The 25,810-nt window shown below is 39.7% G+C and overlaps 1 protein-coding gene and 1 pseudogene across 2 annotated transcripts in view; one reads left to right on the top strand and one right to left on the bottom strand.

Annotated features, from left to right (window-relative positions):
• Positions 1-25,810, bottom strand: part of RELN (reelin) — a 485,569-nt gene that overhangs the window by 72,556 nt on the left and 387,203 nt on the right. For both annotated transcript variants that reach the window (XM_016219582.2, XM_087821107.1), the window contains exons 28-38: positions 25,529-25,761; positions 21,205-21,362; positions 19,257-19,464; positions 17,392-17,468; positions 10,735-10,893; positions 10,361-10,549; positions 9,409-9,682; positions 4,953-5,093; positions 4,669-4,846; positions 1,358-1,442; positions 345-527 (exon numbers count right to left, since the gene is read on the bottom strand). In XM_016219582.2, the coding sequence (XP_016075068.2) occupies positions 345-527; positions 1,358-1,442; positions 4,669-4,846; positions 4,953-5,093; positions 9,409-9,682; positions 10,361-10,549; positions 10,735-10,893; positions 17,392-17,468; positions 19,257-19,464; positions 21,205-21,362; positions 25,529-25,761 (1,885 nt within the window). The remainder of the gene's footprint in view (positions 1-344; positions 528-1,357; positions 1,443-4,668; positions 4,847-4,952; positions 5,094-9,408; positions 9,683-10,360; positions 10,550-10,734; positions 10,894-17,391; positions 17,469-19,256; positions 19,465-21,204; positions 21,363-25,528; positions 25,762-25,810) is intronic.
• LOC148092253 (large ribosomal subunit protein eL37-like) lies at positions 17,502-18,379 on the top strand (annotated as a pseudogene).

Here is a 25,810-nt window from a genome sequence, read left to right as displayed (position 1 = left end):
CTAATGAAATGCCACACTCAGAAGAACTAAGTGAATTCAGCAAAAATGTAGTTACAATTGATGACTGCCTAATGGTAATACTGAATTATTTTTTAAAACCGTAGACCTGTGACAAGATGCAGCTATATTTACATCATCAAGAGGATTTGTAAGTCAAATATGAAGAGATGATAAAGATATATATAAAGTTAAATATTAATTGAGACTACTTAAAAGTGAAACATAAAATGTGTGTGATGAATAGCTAAGTTACTCAGTTGATAAACACTTCCTCCCACCTTAGAAACAAACTTATCAACATGCCACAGTCAGTTTTGGTCATAAGAGAACATGTGCATTTTTACCGTTATTATAAGGCTGCCAGAGTCTGAATCTTGTAGCATTGGTTTGGGCAGTGTATGGCAAAGGAACATTAATGAAAAGTATGTTCATCATTTGAGGGAAATAAAATTCATCCATCAGGTGCCAAGTGATTCCCCCGTTGATGGAGAATTGTAATAGAATAGAGTGAGACCTCTCTGGAGTACCTAGAAAGAAGGTAACACAAACATAAACCACATTGTGCTAAAAGGGGAAACAGTATGATGCTCTTACACTCTTCTTTTGGCATCCATGCATAAGCCAGCTTATAGTCACATCAAGGCTTTATAGTCCAAATGCTTCGGAGGAAACTTAAAGTAATGACAGGTCGAATTTTCTCTGTGAATATATCTCAAAAAACACAACAACTCTTGGATTTTCACACAATAGTATCTCCCTCTTTCCCCAGCTATAAACGCACATCTTTCTGTGTTTCATTTAGGAAATATCACATCAAAAATTTTTGATTCTATAGGCATCACAGCTTTACAGAGGGTCAAACATTTAAATCTCAGGATACAAACAAAAATCTACTTGAAAATTTGTTATATCCAAATGGTATTATTTGTCAAGAAAGTTATTTAGTTAATATGAAAGGTCAGAATGACAAAGGGTTGGTTTTTTAAATTCATATCTGTAAAAGAAAATCCAAAATTTCTTTAAGTTAAAATTTTTTAATTTTACAATTCTTACAGCTAGAAAGTAGTAGTGGCAAAAGACTCAGGGACATGATGATAAATTTAACCACCACAGAACTAGTATGATTATTATAACTATATGAAATTATTATAAAATCAGTAACTTTACCCTTATATTAAGATGAATTTTATTATAGAAGAACATTTGTTAACATTTATGTACCCAAATTTGTGTTAGCTCTGCCATATGATAAAATTTATGGACCTCAAATACATTATTTCTCTGTGGATAAGGAATTGTGCATGGGAGAATTTTCTTGAAGGGAAATAATTAAATCATACCCATAGAAATAACCTACCTTTTGCTATAAATCTAAGTGAAAACTGGACATACATGGTATTGGTACAGTCTAGATCTCTTGAAATTAGCATCCTTAGTCCTTCCTGAAAACAAAAACATATATGTTAAGCAATTTTATTTCATTCGAAAAATTATTTTTCTTTGATTTTATACACCATAACTTGGATCAGCTAAATGATAGGTACATACACTTAATGATCATGGAGCCATATTCAGTCCAATTTAAAAGGAAAAATTGAGTTTCCACTTTCTTAAAGGCTTTCATTCCCTGTGTCTGAATGACACAATTTCATTATCTCAACTCTAATCTCAAATCTCACACTTTGCTTTGATTTAGATGATAAGAAGCAGTGCAAAAATGATAGCATTATACATCTACAGGCCTTTTAAAAAAATAGCCTCCTTTGATCACAGCATGCCGTGAGAGGACCAACGAGGAAACAGATGGAAAATGTGCCAAGTGCTCCTGCTGGAAGCTGGGAACTAATAGGTTACCTTTTCAGGGTTCCAAGGAGTCTTAGGAACTTACTACTCCTTTGCACACTGACAACCCCAGGAGGCCCTCATTCAGGCTGACACAACCCCTTCTGGCTGGTCAAGTTAAATAAGGCATAGCTAAGCAAGTCCTCGTGCCCAGACTGTAACCGCTCATGCAGAGAAGCCAAAGACGGAGGAAAATGATCACTTTAGCTTTAGCAATTTTTCCTGCTAATTAACTATTTCTGGTTGCCTGGTATTGACAGCTCCATAGCTTGTTTTCTCCATGTGTTCACAGGACTGTGGCGACAGCCGGTAAAATAAAATTTTACTATGCAAATGTCCTAAGGTCCAAACAGGCCTTTTTGTTTCTCAGCTGTGACTTCTGAATGAAGTAACTCTTTGGTGGTGAAGGGCTCTGTGACACTGAGTGGACACTGTTAACTGATTTTTTAATTATCAATCAATAAATACCAAATGTACTTAGGCAAAGCAAATTCTTCCTCTTCTTTATAACATTTATTATAGAGCACATTCCTCAGTAGCTGAAAAGTTTTAAGTAGAACTGATTTTATAATATTGTCCACACCATGCTGTGTTAAAAAACTGACACCTACTCATTTGAAGCATCTAGCGCTCCCAAGGGGAAGATATTATTGTCATGTTGCAGGTAAAACTGACACTCAGAGGGACAGTAACAGTTTATAAGCGGTGATGGCAGAGTTTGAACCCAGGCATGTCAGATTCTGAAACTTACCCTCCATCCTTCATAAGATACCAGCGTTTTGTTTATCAAATCATCTTTTGGTTTTGGGAGAAGAAATCTACATAATATTACATTTAGAATTTGAGAATTATTTGATAGTGTATGAAAACACAACTGCATTTAAACCCATCCCTGAACTTCACAAAGCATAGATTCAAACTTTCAGGATTGAAGGCTATCATGTAAAAAGCATTACATTTCCAGTTGTTGTTTTTCTATTATCCGAATAACTCACTGCCCTGCTCAGTCTGTGACACTGAATGATTGCGTATTCTTCATGTGTCAATGTCATTACACTCTCCCTCACACACTTACAAGCCTTGGATGTTTTTATTGCTTGATGCATGTGGACGTTGAGGTTATGGGGAAAGGTGTCTTCTTCAGCTTGCAATGAAAAAGCTTGGAGGTGGTTAGTTGATAGATCCAGCTAACAAATACCCCTTGCTAATATCAAGATAAAGGACTATGACTACCCTTCCCCTTTGATTATGGAATATAAGTACAAGCTGTTCCATAAAAGGAACCATTTTACACTTCATTTTGTAGGAGCAATTTTGTTGAAAGTGGGTATGATCTATAATATGAAAGTATCTTTTCTTTATATTTGCAATATCTGTTTTTAGTTCAGCACTTGACATTTATAATTATGTGGTAAATCTGTCAGGCCCTGCTTCTGCATATATTCTAGTTCATGGAGATATGTTTCTTTTATCATTCTTTTTCCAGGTTCAGTAATCTATTTGTGCTAAATGTGAGGAATTCCTTTGCATCCAACAAGCTATTTTAATTGTTACAACTCCTGAATCTATAAACACTAAAAAGAGACCATCATTTCCTTTTTAATGAAAGAATGCCTTTCTAGGTCAAACTACAACCTACTGAATGGCACACGCTGAGCCCTCCCTACATCTTGCAGGGCTGATGGATAATATGTCTAATACATATCATGCTTGGCTGCTCTTGCATTTGGGTGGCTAAAACGAAAATATAAAAGACTATGTGTCTTCCTTCTTTATAGGATCTAGGGACCAGGTTAATTCTACTGCTTAACAATTTATTAGGGAAAAATATTTGAATTATGAAAGGTCACAGGACGTCTCCTTTTTTATCCTGTCAACTGCTTCAAACAAAGCAGAAGTGAGCAAGTGGTAATGAGAGCTAAAGCCTTAGACAAGACTAAAAAACCATACACACACACCACCACCACCACCACCACCACCAAAAACCCAGTAGTTCCCACTCTGAAATATTCTACCTCAATTTCTTTGGTCTCTCATAATTGTTAGGGACTTGTAAATCTCAGACCCCTAAGCACTTTTTCTTTCTCATCCAAAACTTGAGAAAATTCTGAATTCAAACAAGGATGAGAGGCAGCACCTATTAACTATAATTGAAAAAGTTCCAGGGTGTCTAATTTTCAAGTGTTAGGTGTTAATCATTAAGGTTATACAGAAGCCCATGCAGATTTTTGTTAAAGATTTCATTTGCACACTTAGATTAGCTGATAGTCCCATGCTGAGAGACTTGATAAAGCATGGATTCACATACAAAGATGTGCCAGCTCAGTACGGAGTTTCATACAACTGCTTGATATTTCTCTAACCAGGTATCTAGGATGAAATAAAAAAAATGCTAACAATGCCTCAGAATGCTATTTAACTTGACGTAAATGTTTGGTTTTCTGAGAGTCACAAGATGATTCTATTGGCAGGGAGAAAAAAGCAAGGAAAAGCAAGGACCTTTCATAAAACTATTTTAAAAATATTGCAAGTTAAATAGTCAATAACACATAAAGTGTTATATTCTAGAGGTGAAAATTCTAGAAAATTGCACCTGTATAATTTTTATATCTATAATTCAAGAAGAAAGCAAAAGTGGAGGAAAAACTTCATGCCTAAGTGATCATAAATAATATGCTGAATAGAAGAGGAAACATGGTTTGGTCTAGAAGACAATAACTATGTATAAAATACATCATCTGAACAGATTCAGAAATGCATCTGTGTGGAGCAGAGAGTAAAGAAGGAATTTCAGTAGTAGTATGGAGAAGTAGAATCTTATCTGACCCCTTTAAAAATGAGAGATGTTCCAGATTTGATGGTTTCACCATTCAGATTCCCCCTCTCTGCACCATACACTTCCGGCCAAAGGTCGGGATGTAAGTTCCCGTTGAAATCATCTTTAAGAATCGAGGGCAGAGGAATGACAGGAACACAGTAGGCTCCACCAAAGCCCCGGTCACACCTAAGAAAAAAGTGAGTGGAGAAAAGGCATTATCTGTCTTGCGTTCAAGAAGCCATGTTTATTTTTGCATTATAAAAAAGAGAAACTGCCAGTTTTATTAACTTACACGCAACGTCCAGCATCACAGATCCCTCGTCCTGAGCACATCCAAGGGCACCCTGAGGCCAGCACAACATTATCAATGGCCCAGGTGTCGCCTCCCACAGTGTAATTGGCCTGGATCCATCTGAACCGGGTCCTGGGAGATCTAACCAAAGAAAACACACTTAGTTTGACAAGAAACCTTGAAGGCACGAGAACATTTACTTTAATTCTCCTTTTACTTTAAAGGATCCTCCTTCAGGTTCTAGTTCCCTCTTCTTTAAGACATTTGATTTTCATACCAAATATTGGGTACTGTTTCCTCTTACACCACAAACAAGAGAGTATAAAACAGGCTTTAAAAATATTTCACTATTTCTTTCATACAAGAGTCTTCGAACACATGTGTGATGGGAAAGTTATTTTGAACTATGGATCTATTTTGTGTTTGAACTACATGCAGAATTTTAGTTTTTGCTGTCAGGCTTTCACTTTATTCAGAACTAGTAAAGAGGCCTAGGATGACAAACACTAGGAAAAGTTGAAATCTTATGAAGTTCTTGCCATGAGGTCCCTGTTCTACAGGTCCTAAATGGTTTGTGAGATAGTAAATGGAAGCCCTATTGAACTTCTGCCTCTATTCTGGTCCCTGAAGGCGAGGCCTGGAATGATGTATTGCATTTCCTGTCGTCTCCTATTGTATCTGCAGTTAGTTATTCAGAATTAACTGTCAGAGGGCCACTTCATCCAGGAGTGCATGCAGCCTTACCAAACAGCAGCAGCAGGCCCTCCTTTAGGAGGGTGATGTGGCAGAGTGTGCCAGCCAGTTATTTGGAATGTGGAACGCAGTCTACTTTAAGTAGAATTCCAACAGCAAATTTTCAGGTGCTATTGTTTTCCCTACAAAACTTCTTCAATGCAACACAGCTGCCAGCACGGTGGCTCTAAAATGTAAATCTACTCATGTCATCACTCTGCTTGACACCTTTTAAATGGTTCCCCAACACATGCAACATCAAGTCCAAACTGCTTAAGGTGACACCCATGGTCCCTTCATCACCTGCCCTCTTCCCTTGCCTTATCTTCCCCTATTTCTTGCCTCACAGTTATACTCAGACAGCACCAAATCCTTGAATTTCCCCTTGAACTCATGCTTTTTCTGGTCTCTGGGATTTTGTTTTGGCTTTCAACAGCTCACATCCCTCCTGTAGGCCCTCTTCACTTGGGCAAGCCCCACTCACTTATTTAGACTCAGTTCAGACATCAGCCCCTCCAGGAAGCTCTGTCCATTCTCCCCAAACCAAGCTAGATAGTATCCCCCTGTGTTTCAACAATATCCCTAAGTATTACCTGTTATTATTTTATATCATAAACAACTGCTTAGATGTCTGTTATCCTAAATAATGTATTGTGTCCTGGAATCAGCTTATTTGTGTGTCAGAAGCCTAAAACACAATACAGATTCAACAAATGTCTGTTGAATAAAAATAAAATGAATAAATGAGCTACAAGGAAGTATCCTTTAAAACTCTAGGGTCCACAGGACACTATTTTAGGTTGAATACTAAATGCTTTGATTTACTGCATTCTCCACCCTCCCTGCCATCTGTTTGGTTATTTGGAAGATACTTATTTTAAAAATGAAATCTGATGGGCAGCCTTCACGTTGCTGAGGAACAGAAAAGCTCAACCTTGGAGGAAGCGAGATGGCGGTGTAGGTAACAGCTGTACCCACCGCCTCCCGCAACCACATCAAAATCACAACTAAAATACAGAATCACCATCACTCAGAGCCTCCTGAAATCTGGCTGAACAGAAGCCCTACAACCAGGGAACTCAAGAAGCATTGAGACCGGTAGGAGGGGCGGAGACGTGGGCGGATTGGGGCTGAATTACGGAGACACTGTTGTGGGCCCACACCCGGTGCCCCGGTTTAAACCTGGGAGGGAATCTTGGCGGTGGAGGTTTCCCGGAGGAGCAAGGGGTCCCAGCCCCACATCGGGCCCCCAGCCCAGGGCTCCAGGGCTGGGAAGAGAAATCCCCACAACTTTGGGCTGTGAAACCAGCAGGGACTGTGGCTGAGGGTCACGAGGCTGCGGGAGCCCCAGCAGCTCCTCTTAAAAGGCCTGTGCATGGACTCATTCAGACCTGCTCCCTCTGAGCCCAGCGCCGGGTAGCAGCTTGAAAGGACCTGGGACACTTGGGGAGGAACTAACCTGCCTGAGATTGGGGCCAGAGGTGGAGGGGCAGCTTTCTCCCAGGCAGAAGAGCTGGCAGAGGCCATTGATCCTTTGGCGAGTCCTCCCCCAGACAGAGCAGACAGGCACCATATTTGAATCTCTAGCACCTGACTCACACCTTTGGCCCCGCCCTGTGATTCCCAGAGGCCCCGCCCCTCCCCACCTGCAGGCTCATCCAGGCCATTTCCAGTGGCTTTTCTGTGCAAGTGGCCTCAAGCTTAGGACTTTCGTAAAATCTCTCAAACAAGTGGCAGTGTGCCCCATACAGCTTGATAAGTGGCCCCAGGCCTAGCACTAGTGGCAGCTTGCATTGGTTCACAGCTTGGCCTCTCCTGGAAAATACCAACCCCAGCACAAGTAGCAGCCAACTACGGTTTGCTGTGTAGCTTATGATGGGTGGCCCTGGGCAAGGCACTGGCGCAGGCTGACTTTGCACCTCCCAGGAGGCCCCAGAGACAGTGCACCTGGTGGTCAGACTGGACCATGCTGGATTACAACCCTACCACATCCACAAGTGACACACTCAAGGGGCACACTTGGTGAACACTAAAGCTCCACTGAAGTAAATCCTGTTCCATAGGGGTGTCTCCAGCACAGCAGCTCTCTGGCTGTAGTTGCAACTGGTCCTCACAGCCAATTGGCCTGGGGGTCAATTCTTCCCAGTGGTGCCAAAAACAACCAAGGCTCAGTTACAACAGGACTGTGCACACAGCCCACACAGGGATGCACCTAGAAGGCCCAGCTCAGGTGACTGGGGAGGCTGAGCCCCTGGGCCCTACAAGACACCTACTACACAAAGCCGCTCTACAAATTCCAGGAGACATAGCAGCTCTACCTAATACATAGAAACAAACACCTGGAAGCAGCCAAAATGTGGAGGCAAAGAAACATGTCACAAAGAAAGAACAGAAGAAACCTCTAGAAGAGGAACTAAATGAAATAGATCCAAGCAAGCTAACAGATACAGAGTTCAGACTTTTGTTTATAAGGATGCTCAACCATATTAGTAAGAGTATTACGAAAACAACTGAGAAAATCAAGGACATAATAAAGTACCAATTTGAAAGGAAGGCCACACAAACAAATGAAGAATAATTTACAGGGAATCAACAGTAGAGTAGAGGACGCTGAGAAGCAAATCATCAATTTGGAACATGAGGAAACAAAAAACACCCAACCAGAAGAGCAAAAAGAAAAAAGAATCCAGAAATATGAAAATAGTATAAGGAGCCTCTGGGACAACTTCAAGAGGCCCAACATTTGTATTTTTGGGGTGCCAGAAGGAGAGGAAAGAGAGCAAGACATTGAAAACCTACTTGAAAAAATAATTACAGAAAACTTCCCCTACCTGAGGAAAGAAATAGACTTACAAGTCCAGGAAGCACAGAGGGTCCCAAACAAGAACCCAAAGTGGCCCACAGCAAGATACATCATAATTAAAATGCCAAAGGTTAAAGACAAAGAGAGACTCTTAAAAGCAGCAAGAAAAAAGTAGTTAGTTACCTACAAGGGAGCACCCATACGGCTGTCAGCTGATTTCTCAACAGAAACTTTGCAGGCCAGAAGGGAGTGGCAAGAAATATTCAAAGTGATGAAAAACAAGGAACTACAATCAAGTTTACTCTACCCAGCAAAGCTATCATTTAAAACTGAAAATCAGATAAAGAGCTTCACAGATAAGCAAAAGCTAAAGGAGTTCATCACCACCACACCAGCACTACAGGAAATGTTAAAGGGCCTTCTTTAAGAAGAAGCTAATGAACAAAAGAATCTGACAAACTAAATAGACCCAGAGACACTGACACATGTAACAGACGATCATATTTCAGAGGAAAGAGGGAAGGGGGTAGAGGGTGGGAAGAGATTAACCAAAGAAGTTATATGCATATATGCATGCATAATCAATAGACACAGTCAATAATGGGGTGAAGGCCTGGGGAGGGGTGGGAGCGAGGTGGAGGGGGTCAATTGGGGGGAAAAGTGGGACACCTTTAATACTTTCAACAATAAAGATGAATTTAAAAAAAAAGGAAAGAAAAGCTCAGCCTTGAAAAGCTTTAGAACTCCTCACCACATTAAAGAATGCAGCCCAAAGTACCTTGCACTTTTCTTCCTGGCACACTCTGTGCATAATTAGCATGAGAAAGTAATAGAATTGCCAAGTGGAAACACAATTATTTTCAAATTAGGTGACAGAAACCTAAAGAAAGTTCTCCCATGTAGCCAAATGACAATTCTCACATGGTGGAGAGTGGAAGGTAGACAGTGATCCGCTTCCAATTCTGGAATCTTTCTGAGGTGTAAATTGAACTTTCTGTGTAGTGCAGACAGCCAATGGTTGGAGGGACACACTCTTCGGTGACAAGATGCCAGTCCCTGCCATTGTTCAGAGAATACTGGAGCTGAACGCTGTGGGAGTCGCTGAAGGGCTTGCTACAGCCCATGCTCATTTCAAACTGCAAGAAGGTTGATGCTGACACATGAAAGTCCCAGGTCTCAGCATAACGAGGTTTTCCTACAAAAAAGGAAAAGTTTAATGGGCAGCATATAACTGTGCTCTCTTTTCTTATTTGGCATTTATGCTTGTCATATACATGTTCAGTAGCAAATGAAAATCATGTCTTCTCCTAAGTGCCTTATATGTCCTTTGACTTTTTGTCTCATGGTAAGTATAGGGTGTCCTCACAAAATGTATACACACACTTTGAATAATTATAAATGCAGTGTTTATTAAAATACATTTCATTTTCAAAACTGAGCTATAAGCTGTTGAAGTGCACATACATTTTTTTGGAACACACTGAATTTTATTTGATTGACATAGACTCGAAAACATGGAAGGCTGCTAACCTGAAGAACTGAACTATCTCGAGAAGGGTGAATATAGAGTCTTAAGTCTGTAATTCTGCAAGTTATGAAACAAAGGAATGTCTTCAGATAGATATATTTTGCTCTTCTTTTAATAAACCTTAGTCATATTATACATGCTCTATGAAAGAGAGTTCTAACAAAAACTGTCATTGGGTTCACCAAGTTATATTAGAGGAAATAGAACTTTTTTTTTTCCAAGAGCCTGCCTCAGCACAGACAGTTACGCACACAGTTTTGCATTAGAGAATCTCCTCTTGGGTTTTAGTTAATTTAGTCCTTTAGTTAATTAAATATTCTCCCTTTATCTGGTGAAAATATATACCTATGTTTTCAGTGAATATCAGAGCAGTAGCCATAGAGAGACAGTCAATGTCAACTTGACCTCCTTGGATTCGATACCAGTTAGCTTGCAAATCTATAGAGCCATCAAACTTGTCTTGAAACCCAGTTTGAGAGCTGTCATTCATTCCGATAAGGACATCATCCAAGGCCCACTGGGCTGAATGCTTCCCTGAAATCAGATGAATAAGGGCAGTTAGAGAAGGTTCGTTATGTACAATATACATATCTTTATGACAGTGCATTTAAATCAAGTTCTCTAGAAATCGATAGCAAATTAAGAAACACACAATACAATGTGGCTTTAACTATAAGACCTAAATGCTACCACGGAAGTTGGGGTGAGCAGTAACTTGCCATGTTGGGGTTGCCACCATCGGAAAGCCGTTGCAGGTGTCTTAGCCTCCCGTGGCAGGTCAATGGAAATGATCTGTGGTTCCAGAAATGACATGAAGTCCAACTCTCGAAGCAAATGCCAGAATATTCCATTGTCATTTGAATACTGAACAATAAGCCCTGAGTTAAAAGACATAAATCCAGTTACTTGGACAGCTTTCCTAGAGGCAAAAAAGGCAATGAACAGTATTTTTTAAATGGCAAGACTGCAGCAAAACTTCAAATTGCATCTCATAGAATGAGGGCACATACATCTAACTTCCAAAGAATGAATTAGTAGACCTGAAGGCTCATCAATTTCTTGACAGTTTCTAATGCACCAACTCCCAGGAAATGGAGAAAAAAAATTCATAAGCTCTTTTAAAGACCACTCAGTGTTGTATGAGCAATGAGTAGGTTAGTAAGGGGAACATAAAAATCACTCTGGATTATGTATTTGAATTTTAGATTCTGTCTTGAATATTACAGTCTCATATCATTATTATATACTCAGAAGGAATATCTCAGTCTCCCCAGCACAAAGACAAGCAGTGCACTTTTCTGCTGAAGCACCAGATGGTAAGAGAGGCCCGATTTGAAATTCTGTTAAGCAGAAGGATCCTTTACTGACTCTTCACACTTTGTCAGACCTTGGTCACTGAAGTCTGAATAAAGTAAAATTATTGAATTGCAAAGCAGAAAAACTCACTCCCCTCCAATGTTAGTTCTACTTTCCTTTCTCTGTGTCACCCTTTCCTCTTTCACTTATCCCATCCACCCAACGTCCCTCTGTCTATCACCAGAGTGATATGATTTAGGGACCTGCACATTAGAGTTTAAGGGACCTCATGTGTCACCCCTGTTACTTCTCCCAGAAACATTTTTATTTTAAAAGAGGACGCAGGGAAAGAGTAATGATGAATGTGAAGGAAAAATAGCTAATGATGAAATAGTGGGAATCAACAGGAGATTTATATACATTTTTTTTGAAGGGGGGGTAGAGGGTTTTCTTGACATCTATGTAATTGCCTATTCCATAATTCTCCTAAAACTGGCACTTCATATTAATAATTATGACTGGATACTGAAGTAATTTCTGAGTATTCACAGAAATTATGTTCAGGAAAGTTGTATTCATTATATTAATTTTATTATATTTTAATCTTTTTGGAAAAATTTAAATCATTCATGGTACATAAAATGATTTTTTAATTCCCCCATTATTACCTGACCAGAATATTTCAATCCTATATCATGCTGATTAACAAAGAGTTTAAAAAATATTATAATGAAATATAAAGAAAGTCTTTTAAGGCTTATTGATAGCACATGGAATTATTGTCACCATATCTGATAAGAGATGATGCCAGGAACAATAATAATTGATATGCAAAAAATTAGGAGTCTCAGAAGAATAAATCCTACCATATTTAAAATAGAAGAAATCATTATTTTTAGCGAGAGGATTAAAATACTCAAAGAATACAAACTCTTTGGGGAGAGAGGATGCTGTATACAGGTGTAGAGATGGGCAGTTAGTGCTTTATTGGGTGGAGGTGAGACCCATGTGTTGGAGAAGAGAGAGTCACACCAAAGGTCATGAAGAAAATTGAAGTTAGGCTGTTTCTAGTGTTTATTCTTGTTAAGTTGAAGAGCCTTTGGCAAAACTTCAGTTTCCAATCCTTGATGCTTGCTCAAAATACGACCCATGTATTTTTTTTTTTTTTAATATATCTTTATTGATTTCAGAGAGGAAAGGAGAGGGAGAGAGAGAGATAGAAACATCAATGATGAGAGAGTCATTGATCGAGTCCGCAACTGGGGCATGTGCCCTGACTGGGAATTGAACCCTGATCGCCTGAATCCTAGGTCGACGCTCAACCGCTGAGCCACACCCGGCCAGGAATGACCCATGTGTTAACGTTATTTGGGGTGGCTGAAAGAACAGACATTTTAACATTTAGTTTTACTTGTGGCTATCAATTTGTGTGGATATGGTTTACAATCACTAAGAGGAGAGAGAGAGACAATAACTTAGATAGTTACCTGCGGTGACCTATTCAGGAGGTAGGTTACAGTACCAGAAATGAAGCATCATGACAATAAAATCATCTCACTGGCTGGTCCTTTCTAGTATCTTCTACTGAAAGTATGGCCCAAGGACCAGAACTTACATCACCTAGGAGGAGGCCCTACCTGTGGTGGTTTTAAAACATGTTCACAAATTGTTTAACACTCTTCCCTTCAAAAAGTGGAGCTTAAGCCTCCTCTTTTTGAGTGAGGCTGGATATAGTACCTTGCTTCTAGTAACTAGGATATGTTAGGGGCGACAGTGGTGACTGACTGGCCAGAAAAGGCACCTGCACTTTCTTCCTTGCTCGCTCTCATGGATCTCTCGCTCTGAGGAAAGTCAGGGGAGACGTAACGTTGGCAGCTAAAATGGCACCAGAATGTTGCAGGCAATTGGACCTCGGTTCAGCAACCCTGGTACTTGAGTTCTGGCTAAGAAAGAAAGAGCCAAGACTGAACTATAAGAGAAAGTTTATTTAGAAAGTCACAAAGGTAGAAGTGACAGGTAGAAGAAATGGACTCAGGAAACAAGTTACAGAGGCAAAAGAAGGGGCCCTTGGAGTTTAGGAGAGAGAAAGGTAAAGGTAACATGCCTGGGGCAGAAAGGGGAGGGGCATAGGAAAGGCCTGAGTGTGCTCGAGAGGGACAGCTTACTGGGTCCTGAGTCCTAAGGGCTTTTAAGGATAGGGATTTGAGGGGAGGCCCCAGGGGAGGATCACAATAAAATATTCATTAGTTTTCCAGGTGTGTCCTTTCAGGGTTGTGGTCTCTACTGATTGGTTGGCACCTGGGCAGCTGGTCCTGAGGTCAATCATGGCATCACTTGCCTGGTTTTGCTGCTTTTCTGGGCCTGGAGCTGAAATGTAACTGAGGCCTAGATGTTCTTCTCTCTAGGGGTTAATGCTTAAGGGAGTGGTTTTTCAAGGGCCTGCCTGGGAGTCACATGAGGCCAATATTTGGCCCCTGTTCCTCCTCCAAGGGGGTCAACCTCATGACTAGTGACATGCCAGGGGAAAGGTCAGGGGAGGGTCCGAACTGCATGGCCAGAGATATGAAAGGTCAGGGGGTCTAAGCCGCATGACAGTGATATACTAGGGGAGGAGAAGTCACTCTGGGGGTGAGGTCTCCGTTTTCCCAGTTTTGCTCATTGCTAGGCACCTAGGGCGTTTGCTCTAGGGACCTTCTGTACCTGGTTAATCATCCTTTCTTTGCTCATGTCTGTCTAACTGCTCACCATAGTAATAAGGACACTCAAGCAGCCTGTGGACAGGTCCACATACTGAGATACTGAGGCCTCTTGCCAAGAGCCACATAAGTGGGCAATCTTGGAAATAGGTCTTCCAGCCCTAGCTGAGTCTGCAGAGGATTGCACCCCACCTGGCCTTTATCTTGTATTCAGCCTCATGAGAAATCCTGAGCCAGAACTATCCAGCTAAGCTGCTCCTGAATGCCTGACTCACAGAAATGGCTTTCGGCCACTCAGTTTTAGAGAAATCTGTTATGTAGCATACCAGCCCCGTCCTACTGAATCAGGATCTGCATTTGAACAAGCCTCCAAAGGGATTCAGATGTACATTAAAAGATGAGCAGTGTGGCTCAAGAGGCCCGTACTCCATCTGGTTTCTGCCTGTTGCCTTTCTCCTCATTACTTTTTCAGGAGAGTCACATATACCTTCAGGCAGCAGCAAAGTCTGCAGAGATGAGGACTCCCAATTCCAAAGGACAAGAAAGAAATGCCCCCCGGAGAAGTATGAAAGAGTGGAGAAATGCAATAAGGAAAACCAGCAATATCCATATTTTATATCAACTGCTGAGCCTCATTAGCTGCGTCATCTAACACACTGCGTATCTGAATAAACTAAGCCATTTTAGCTCATCTACCGAACGTTTAAGTCTTGTAAAACATTTCTCTTTTTAAATTATAACTCCATCTGCATTCTGCCCAGTCATATAGGAAATAGCCTAATTTTGATTTTAATTCCAAATATGTAAATTGAGGTTTCAGCTTGGGTAAGTAAAACATCTTTACTTTCATCACTGAAAAAGATTTGTTCAAGGATTTAGAAAGATTTACATTTTAACAACCAGTTTTCAATAAAAGGCTAAGAAATGCCTGTGGGATGTGAATTACATGGCCAGCAGTGAGTTCAGGAAAATGGCTCAAGAGTAGCTGAGCAGAAGTTGTTTTTTCCTAAAGGGACCCTAAGGGAATTTGCCCCAAAGGCATGTAACAGCACTGTAACCAGAGGTTGTGTAGAAGAGAGCCTAATACCTGTGAAAAGTGGATGCTTCCTAATACACTTTGGTCAGAGGTTTTGTTTTTAGCTTATATGCAAATAGGGGTACAGATTGGTAATTTTCAGGAGTCAGGCACACAATTACTACACTATCCCAACCACAAACTACTTTGAAATAGTAATTTTATTACAAAGGTTAAAGAAAACATCAAAATGCTTTACCTGAGGACATGACTAAGTCTTTTTTTTGCACCCCTCAAAGCTCCTATCTCTGCACGGGCAAAGCACGTGTTTGAGAAATATTCATTTGTTTTGCATTTCATATAGTTTCTATAGGGTAATCTTATAAACACAATATTATGTTGCTGGCTGGCTTAAAAACCCTCAGTTGGTTTCCAAGACACATGGATTCAGACCCCTTCTTCTTAACATGGCCCAGCTCCTGTCTGTCCCTTATTACAGACCACTCCCCAACCATTATGAGCCCTAAGCCACAGTGGCCTTTTTTCTGTTCCTCCAGGACCACAGTGCTTTTCCACCTCATGGTGTTTGCTGTTTCTTCTGCCAGGAAAACTTCTCCTGAGCTGTGCTGGCTTCTTCTTATCCTTTAGATTTCTACCTAAATGTCACTTCCTCAGGGAACCCCTCATTTTATCTAAATCAACATGTCCCCCTGAATAAATTTACTTTCCATCTCATCAGCTTATTTATTTTCATCGAGCACATCAGTCTAGCCTCTTGCTTATTTCTTTTCTTTATTGTTCATTTTCTAACTCCTCTCACTAGAATGCATGTGCCCTTAAGGCGGGGGTTTAGTCTGCTCTGGTCAGTGGTGCCACACTGGTTCTTCCCCTTCTGACACATGGTAATTTGCACTTCTTGTCCCTGTCACCACACTCTCCATTTGCTGCATGGCTGGCAATACCCATAATCTACCCAGCAACTGCTTCATTATTTTCTGTGCTAGAATGAGGACCTCAGATGATCCAGGATGAAATGCAGCACAAAGGAGAAATACATATTAACCCACTGAGACTTAGGGAGCTGTAGCATAACCTAACTCATCACGACTGATGCATCAGTCTCTTGGTGACACTGTATCTGCAGCTCACTAGAACAGTGCCTGGCTTAGAGCAGATTCTTAATAAATACTTGTTGAAGATATTAAGGAACACAACATGATCTATAAAAGTTTCTAGACTGCTGCATCAGTAAGTAGATGATCTGGATAATTACTAGACTAAAAGTACTGAGATACTCAGAAAAAGTCATGAAAGCTTTCAGTTAGTGACTGTTATGGCCAAGGACATTTAGAATTTATGAACAGAGCTATCTGTAGCTCTACTGGCTAACAGGTACTGTTTAAGCCAATGTGTTTTACAGTCAGGCCTGAGATAATAATACACTTAGAAGCTATAAAACTCTTCACATGACATGTATGAGATCAGGGTTTGGAGAAGGACCTGTCTGAGAAGCCCATGGATTTTATGCTAGGAGCCAATTCACATTCAGAGTCTCTTAAGGAGCCTCATCATATTTGTAGAGCTTCTGAAAGCCGCCTTGCATGCTTCAAGCCTTCTGCATTTCTTTCAGAACTGAATCACTGAAGCAGAGGATGGTATGGATGCCTAAAAGGGCAGCGTTCTGGGCAAGAAGAGAGGCAGTATATAGCGTGGTGGTTAAGTCATGGGGTCTGGATCCAGTGCAAGTGGTTTGAATCCCTGTTAACCCGCTTACTGACTGCATGATCTTGGGTAAGTTGCTTGACTTCCCTATACCTCAGCTTCTATATCATAAAATAGGACTACTAAGAGTACTTCTGGCAAAGGGGTATGATGGAGATTAAATGAACTAACACAGATAAAACACTTGATACAGGGCCTTGTATAATATGTGCTCAGTTAATGTTTATTATTACTGGAAACTGCTCCTCCTACCCAAGAATTTTAGTACCCCCAGAATGTTTATGGGCAGAAAGTAGCATTGGAAATGCATTCAGTAATGGCCTATGCAAACAAGTTTCTAGCCCCCATGCTGAATGTAAAGGTCTCAGCTGTTTTTTTTTCCTCGCTGTGGAAAGTTATAAATTATCAGGGTACCTAGGACAAATATAGTTTGGCCCTGAGCAGACATGATGCTTTTTGGGTTTAAGAATCTGGATGCGGAATCTTGGAGATCATGGCTCTATGCAACTGTCCATTCAATGACAGAGAGAAGAAAAGGAATGATTCAGGGCAGTGGATCAGTTTGCAAAATCCTGGCCCAACTTTGAGAGATAAAATAACTAATTCACCAATAGTAACTGTAGTTTCTATCAAAGATAGCAGCTTACCTTCATTTCTAGCTCTTGGTTTGATGCAGGTAATGCCTGAAGTTTTGCTTCCAATTTGTATATAAAACTGAACGAGTCTGGAAGGGAAAAAAACTCCAGTTTGCTTACAAATGGGTGAATTCAGAACAGATTTAGCCTTTTGCGCTTTGACACACACAAAAAGTCCTATAATTCTTAAGTTTTACTTTTAAACATAAAGGGCATATGACCAACAGGAACAACAGAGATTATATAGTAAGTTATTCTGTAACCATTAAAAAATAATTCATATGACATTAATTTTACTCTTTTAAAATATATGTATATATATTTTTTATTGACTTCAGACAGAGAGGAAGGGAGAGGGAAAGAGAAACAGAAACATCAATGATGAGTCACTGATCGGCTGCCTCCTGCACGCCCCCTGCTGGGGATCAAGCACACAACCCGGGCATGTGCCCTGACCGGGAATCGAGCCTCCATCTCCCGGATCCTAGGTCGATGCTTAAGTGCTGAGCCACGCCGGCCCGGCTAATTTTATTCTGTAATAATGATCTAAACAAAAGGGAACAGTTTATCACCACTTCATTTTGACAGTCTGATGTAATTAAATAAAATCACTGAAATGAGAATTCCTTAAATCAATATAATATTATTCTCGGAAACTCAAGACGAGGACAACTTTTTACATTAAGAAGCTGAGCTCTTTGGTCTTGGCCACAGAAGCAAGATGACCAAGGGAAACATCATCGCTGGGAAAGTGCCACAACGAGACACACACGCTGGCTGTCACAGTGGCTCGAGGATACCACCTTCAGGGGCCCACCTGCTGCAAGTACGGCTACCCGGCCAAGTGGAAGGGGAGGAATAACTGGAGTACAAAGGCTAACCAAGGAAACACCACTGGGACTGGTTAAATAAGGCACCTATTGTATGCTGCAGATTCAGGCCTGGACTCTGTGAAGGAACAACACCTAAATCCAAGAGGGCAGCATCCAGCTCATCTTAAGAATTTCAATGATTAGTGGTGCAATAAATATTCTGGTTTACAAAGGAGAAAAAAAAAAGCAGCAGCAGCTGAATGCTACATTTGTCTAGGGAGAGATTACTCCCGGTATTACTGACTTAGACAGAGATGGTTTAATTTTTCACAACTGACACTCATTCAGTGTGAATGAGATTATGCTTCAGTTCATGGTAAACCAACAGAGAGGGCCTAGGTAACAGGCAGCTTCTGTGAGAAGGACTCAGAAGGAAGGGGAAAGAGATTGAAAGCAGAAAATATGACACAGAACCCCAGAATTTAGTGAGAACAAGGTCTAAGAGTTTCAAACCTTTTTTTTTTTTTTTTTACTTTTCTTTCTCCCAATTCTCAAATAATTTAATTGATTAAAATAAAAGCACAGTTTTATTTTAGGTGTGCTACTATTTCATTTGACCTTAAAACCAAGCAGTTACTTATTTTACCAGTAGGTGTCAGTGTAGATATTTTAAATTTCTGGAGCAGTTTTCATTAAGTGAAGACAAATAAACTTAGATAAATGGGATGCACCATTTTCAGACACAAAATTTAAATTTAAAGTTGAAAAAAATTTTTGTTTCACCTGGCACATATTAAAAATAATACAAAATTGTCTTCATAATAATGAGAACTTTAGAAAACCAAGCTGACATACAAGCCTCGGTGATAACTTTATACTGGTTAATAAATTGTGGTATAAACTTTGTAGAAATTACCTATTTTATTACAGACTTAGAGTTATGTTTCATTTTTACATATCAGAATCTATATAGAGAAACACTGTTATGTAAACCCTCAATAACAGAACAGAGTGTTCCATGGTAAATACAATGTTCATGGAGAAGTGTACTAATTAACTACTTACCTGATATTCCTGGTGTCCAGAGGGACAGTCCGCGCTTCCCTTTTCCCTGGGCCACTGAAGTAGAGAGATTTGCCATCATTAAGTGTTCCACAGCCCGTTCCAACCTGGCCTCCAGTTATCTTGTACCACAGAGAGCTGAGCTTCCCCTCAAACCTATCGAACATCTCACTGTGATTAGGCACATTAGACACACAGGTTCCTTGTGCAGCTTCCGAGAAAAGAAACAGGAGAGAGGCTTTGTTGAAATCTTTACACATTTTAAGGTACATTCAGACATGGGCAAAGGAAGCATTTACACAGGTGTTAGGGGAAAAAAAAACACATGAAAATTTGTATCTCACAATTGTCTGACTGAAATACAGCCATCACTACATCCTCAGAAACACTATTCTGCCTCTATAATTGTGTATTTTTTAATAGGAGACATTAGGAACCACATGGCTCTTGCTACTTACATGATTTTTACAAACTGAGAAATAGATTTTGTCTACAATAGTCAGTTTGTTTGTTGTCCTTCTATTAGAGGATCAATGGGGGTGGTGGTGTTTAATTCCAGATTTTAGAAAACCACCCTGAAACCACAGGTGACAGTGCTCTACACTGAAGGCTTGCTGCAACACATGTTTGCCCTTGGTCATGCTCCAGAAGGGCAGGGCACTGAAAAGCTGGGAAGGATCCGTTTGAAGCTGCCTCCAGGAAAAATTCTAAAACAGGTTTTGTAGTTTATATTATTTTCTCTCTTTTTTTAAAGAAATGTTTTTTAAAAATATGTTCTAATTGATTTTTTGGAGCGAGAGGAAGGGAGATAGAAATATCGATGAGAGAGAAACATTGATGGACTGCCTCCTGCATGCCCCCTACTGGGGATCAAGCTTGCAACCCAAGAATGTGCTCTGACTGGGAATCAAACCAGTGACCTCTTGGTGCATGGGACAATGCTCAATCCACTGAACCACACCGGCTGGGCTTCTCTTTAATTTTACTCTTTAATCTCAGCTCCCTTTTTATTTTTGCTTATAACAACCTTCAATGGTGACTGTGGTCAGAAACTACTTTTCTTGTAAAGTTCTCCTTGGTAGTCTTGGATTTATCATTTCATAAGTTGATTGTAACTTTAAATGTATGGAATTATATTTCTTATGCATGGATACAGACAATAGTGTGGCGAAGGACTAAGGGGTGGGTGCTGGATGGAGAGAGTCAATGAGTGGAAAACAGGGAACATCTGTATTACTTTCAACAGTAAAGATAAATTAAAAAAAAAAAAAAAAGCAATGTAAAGAGCACAGGGAGCCCTTGCAGCCAAGGGATTAAGAGCTTGGGCCTGGTCTTTAGAAAATGACTACAAGGATTTGAAGCCTAGCTCCAGCAATTCCTAGCTGTGTGATCATGTCAGAGTTGCTTAATCTCTCTTGCCTCAGTTTCCTCAAATGTAAACAGGAACAATAACAGTGTTATGGGACAGGGTTATTGTTAGAATTAAATGAGATGAAATAAAAGGCACTACTATAGTGCCTAAAATGAATTAGGAACTCAAGCAATGTTAATTATTACTAATAAAATTTGTGTTGGCCTTGGCCAGGTAGCTCAGTTAGTTGGAGTGTCATCTCAATAGGCCAAGGTTGTGGGTTCAATCTCTGGTCAGGGCACATACAAGAAGCAACAAATGAATGCATAAAAAGTGGAACAACAAGTCAATGTTTCTCTTTCTCTCAGTCTCTCTTTCTCCATCTCTCTCTCTAAAATCAACAAAAATTTGTTATATTTTTCTTCCTGAGGTAGCTCAAAACTACAAAGTATTTTAGCACCTCATGTGCTTGGGTTGCAAATTCCTACAGTTAGGACTTAAAGAAGAATAAACTTAGAATCTATTTCCTTGGAAGAAGTAACATGAAACATAGTAACTAGCGATAATATTTTACAATCAGACACTTGTCTGAGGCCTTACCAGTGTACCCCAGGTCACAGAAACACACCCCAGAAACACAGTCTCCATGGCCACTGCAGTAACTGGGACAAGGCTCGGATATGTACACTCCATCCAAACCAAAGGGAGGCACGTTTTTCTGTGAGCTGCTCTCCTGGATCCATCGGAATCTGATCTTACTGTTAGGAAAAACAACACATGTTTCTTGTACCAACATCTCATAGCTAAGCACTGAACTATACAACAGTTAAAATAATTCAAGAGAGGTTAAATACTTATTTGAAAGTTATGTCTGCTTGATTGGACACTTAATCTTCATAAGGTGTCTTTCTCAGGTCTTTCTCAAAACTCCTTGATTTCTACTTCAGAATAAATGTTTCAATATCAGGAGGGTATCAGGTACAGAAGACTTTTGATGTCCAGGAACATATTATAGGTTTTTACTTATATATTGTAAGAGGCTACTTGGAAACTTTTGAAACCATCAATAGGATGTTCATTGCTAGGACATACAAAGGGGCTCTGGCTACTTGGCACTACCATGACTCTGGCAGTGAAGAGTTAAGTTTGTACTGACAGCTCCATTCCCACCTGTTGCCTTCCTCTTCACTTTTCATCTGCAAATCTCCAAGATGCTCATTCTGTGAACTCTTAGCAACCAGCTGGGCTGCCAGTGAATACTGGTAACTGCCAATGAACAAAAGAGGGACCTGGTCCAGTGCTCCAAAACCCTGGAACATCAGTGGGCTGGGCTGCTGCCCAGTCCTTCTCCCTCCACAATAACAGTTTTGAGGCAGCCAAACTAAAACTTGTTCCCGTTGCTTTCTAAACTTTTTAATCCTTTCAATACATCTCTATTCTTTTTAAATATTTGGAAACTCACACACATCTATAATTTCATACCAGGAAAATACATTTTCTGCCTCAATTCTACTGATATCAAAGAGGGAAGATGGATTAAGCTATCTAGATTTTAATTAATCTTGCTGTCAATATTGATAGACTTTGGAGTGAATCAATAAACAAGGGTAAAAAATCTTAAAGATTAACGAAGATTGTCAAGGATAACTGTAGACAAAAAAGGAAACATTTTTGTCTACAGTTATCCTGAAAATAATAGGTCAGTATCAGAGCATATTTCTTTCTGGCTCTTCCAATTGTTTTGCTAATTTTGCAACATTTAACTATAACAATGACTTTTTTCTTTATTGTTTTTAGTTAACTACTTTAGGCAAATTTGCAAAATGTAACCAACAGTGTTGTTTACTAGAAGTAAAAGTGTCCAGAGATTACTTGTCTATTAATACAAAGTATTAACACATTCTTCAATGTGTTAAGAGAAAGGTGAACACTTAATTTCTTTGGAGCTAATTCAAAATACATTGGTCTTATTCTTTTAAGCAAAAGACATTGAATTAAATATTAGAAAAACAAAGCAAAAACAAAAAAAAGGAAAAAGAAAACGGGAATATAGTTGTAGAGTCTTGGACCTTGGGAAATTCCTCCCATTAGGGTTGTAATGTTAGACTCCAAATTTTGACAATATTCACACTTAGAATTTTCAGATTTCCAACACTGTAGTTGGAACATATTTACTATTCTCTAGTAGAGAGCTCAGGAACATCAGCAACCAATAAGCTGGATGGTATTCAAATTAACCAAGAAGCTGGATTCTAATGGAAAATATTTCTTCTTCCAAAAGCTGAGGTCAAAGAAAATATTGATACATTGGTAGCCTCAAAATATTGGCTCACTTTGTGATATTAAGGACAAGTTTCTTTTATTTCTCACATGTAGCTTTATCAATTGGGTTATTTCACCCAACATCAAGCAGACTACAGCTTCAGATTCCACTATATATTATCTGGTTTTGGGGACTCAAACCAGATATGAGTGCTAATTTTTTGGCTCCTGATTCTGTTGACTACTTTCACAGTGATGTCTTCCAGCACAGATATTCTAGTCATTGCAGCAAAGATGCACCACCTGGTGCTCCCCAACTTCATGGAGTGCTGCACCTATTTATTTGGAAAAGTTGTGATTGGACCACAGTTTCAGAAAGGCATGTGGAGAGAAAAGCAGTGGTGGAGGTGAGGAGTACAAGGGCTGCATGCCCAGCTTGAGATGGGCAGAAAGCAGGACGAGATGGCTATTTAGCTGCAATCACAGATATATTTTCATGGAAAAGGAAAGATGTCTCAGAAGGTGAAGCCTAGAGAGTAGAACCAATAGCTGGGAAGAACAATAGGTTAGGGAGCAGAACTGTCTTAATCAAGGAAACTTTCTTGTTCTGGACATTGTTCGTGGAAGAGGGAGTCTCTAGTAACAAGTATCTTGCTGGCTTTCAGAATTCCTATAACCAGTGGCTGCTATGCTGCCTTGTGCTTCCCATTCTTTATCTTTCTTTTTTTCTTTTAGTGGGAGTGTCTTATTGTGGTTATCCTGTCATTGTCTTTCCAATGTTGGATATGGGTGAGGTAGATAATTTGTTATTTTAGTTTACAGGCTTATGGGTAGAGAAGCCATATCCAGGGAGCCATGTCTACACCCTGACCTGGTATAGATCATGAGATTAGGGACTTTAATGGCTGATGCTGTGATGGGAAGTTTGTCTACTGAAGTCTATGATGTAATTTTTTGAGGGATGCACATCTAAGTAACAAGGAAGGCAGAGATCACAACCAGTTTACCTAGCTAGATGATGCAAAGCAAATTTGATGATAAGTTAGGTAAAAGATTCACAAACAAAATGGTCTCCAAGAACTTTATGAATAAGCCACTCCCATAGATTGCTAAGCTTTTGTCATTGTATCAGTCAGGATGAGGTAAGTTATGCCGTGGTAACAAACAACTCCCAATCTCAGTGGCTTAACCTAACAAAAGCTTATTTCCTGATTATGCTGTATGTCCAGTATAGGCTGGTAAGGAGGTCTGCTTCTTGTAGACACTCAGGGGCCCAGATTAATATAGGCTTCATTTTAAATCATGCTTTCATGAAGCAGAGAACATGACAAAAAGTACATGGGCCCTGAAGTCACATGCCTCATTTTCACTCCTACTTCATTAGACCATGTCGAACTTTAAAGGGTGTAGGGATAGCATAATCCTACAATATTCTAGGAAAAAAGCAAGCTGAATATATTGCTGAATGGTACTAATGAGTATGCCAACCATATATTAAGTTACATTCTCAGCAAGCAGTGCAAATACACTTATTGTATTATCTCAGCTCTGCAGAGATATGTCTTGATTGAATCACAATTTAATATTATGTTATAGGATTCAATTAAAAAGTGTCCACTTGAAGAATGTCCCTTTATCTTTCATAAAATGGTAGTTAAAAATACTGATCTCTATGTTACCTACTCTACCTGGTATAAGGATACATATACATGCTATATATTTCTTCTAGAATACTGAGCATGGAAAAAGTATCTATTTTAAAAAATCAGAATGTATATGCTTTCTTTATTTTTACCCAACAATAAGAACTAAATGTGCCTGGCCGGGCGTGGCTCAGCAGTTGAGCATCGACCTAGGATCCAGGAGATCGCAGTTTGATTCCCGGTCAGGGCACATGCCTGGGTTGCAGGCTCAGTCCCCAGTCAGGGATGTGCAGGAGGCAGCTGATCAATGATGACTCTCCCATCATTGATATATCTATCTCTCTCTCTCCATCTCTCCTCCTCTCTCTGAAATCAGTAAAGATATATTAAAAAAAAGAACTAAATGATCGTATATTTTCTCCCTTTGTCCTAGCTGCCAGGAAACTAAAAGTTAAATTTATTGCCCTATTAATGAAACTAATTCACTTGAAGTGCTTGATCCACTGATCTCGTTCCTCTGTCAACTGAATTTAAATCTTTTCCTCTATTGTTTTTATATTTATTGTAATAGTCATTTAAAGGGATCTTTTATATTGCAAGACATTTCAAATTGTCTATATAGGGAGGCATTAATTTATGAAGAAGTCTATGTAAAGTAAAATCTGATATAATGCCTTTAATTCTTTTAGCCTTTAACATTTTTTGTTCACAGCTGTATTCCTAGTGCCCAGGACAGTGTTCAGTAAATATTTGTTGAACAGATGAATAAATGAGTGAACTTTTTTCACAAGTGTAAATGTATGCACGTGCACACACACACACACACACACACACACACACATCCTTACCTTAGGAATTTTATTCCAGCGCTCTTGTCTTCAAGAGTCATTACTTGACTAGATAAAGCTAGATTTATGAATTCTTTTAAGTTATCAACATGTATGAAATAAAGATATTGAGATAAATATATGCTCCCAAGAAACAGCAGCTGCAGCACATAATAAGAAAGGTGACTTTACCTGGTTGCAAGGGACCTTGGAATAACAATGGTGATTCTTGTCCATTCTTCAAAGTCTCCACTGTGATACATGGTGGGCTCACTCAACTCTCGGGAGTTTCCTTCACATCCTTTGCCTGCAGAAGCTGGGTAACAGCCTTCTTTTACCAGAAACCAGGACATACCAGCATCATGAGAGTACTGAAGAAGAACTGGGGCGGCACTGCTGAACTGATTGGCACACCCTATGTTTAGCTATTTAAAGGCAGAAATATATAGGGTTTTAGTTCCAAGTCATCATTTA

Source organism: Miniopterus natalensis, chromosome 10 (assembly GCF_054644295.1).
Source record: "Miniopterus natalensis isolate mMinNat1 chromosome 10, mMinNat1.hap1, whole genome shotgun sequence".
In the NCBI taxonomy this organism is placed as follows: Eukaryota; Metazoa; Chordata; class Mammalia; order Chiroptera; family Miniopteridae; genus Miniopterus; species Miniopterus natalensis.
The sequence above is the reverse complement of the archived record's forward strand: the minus strand, read 5'-3'. Positions and strand labels throughout refer to the sequence as shown.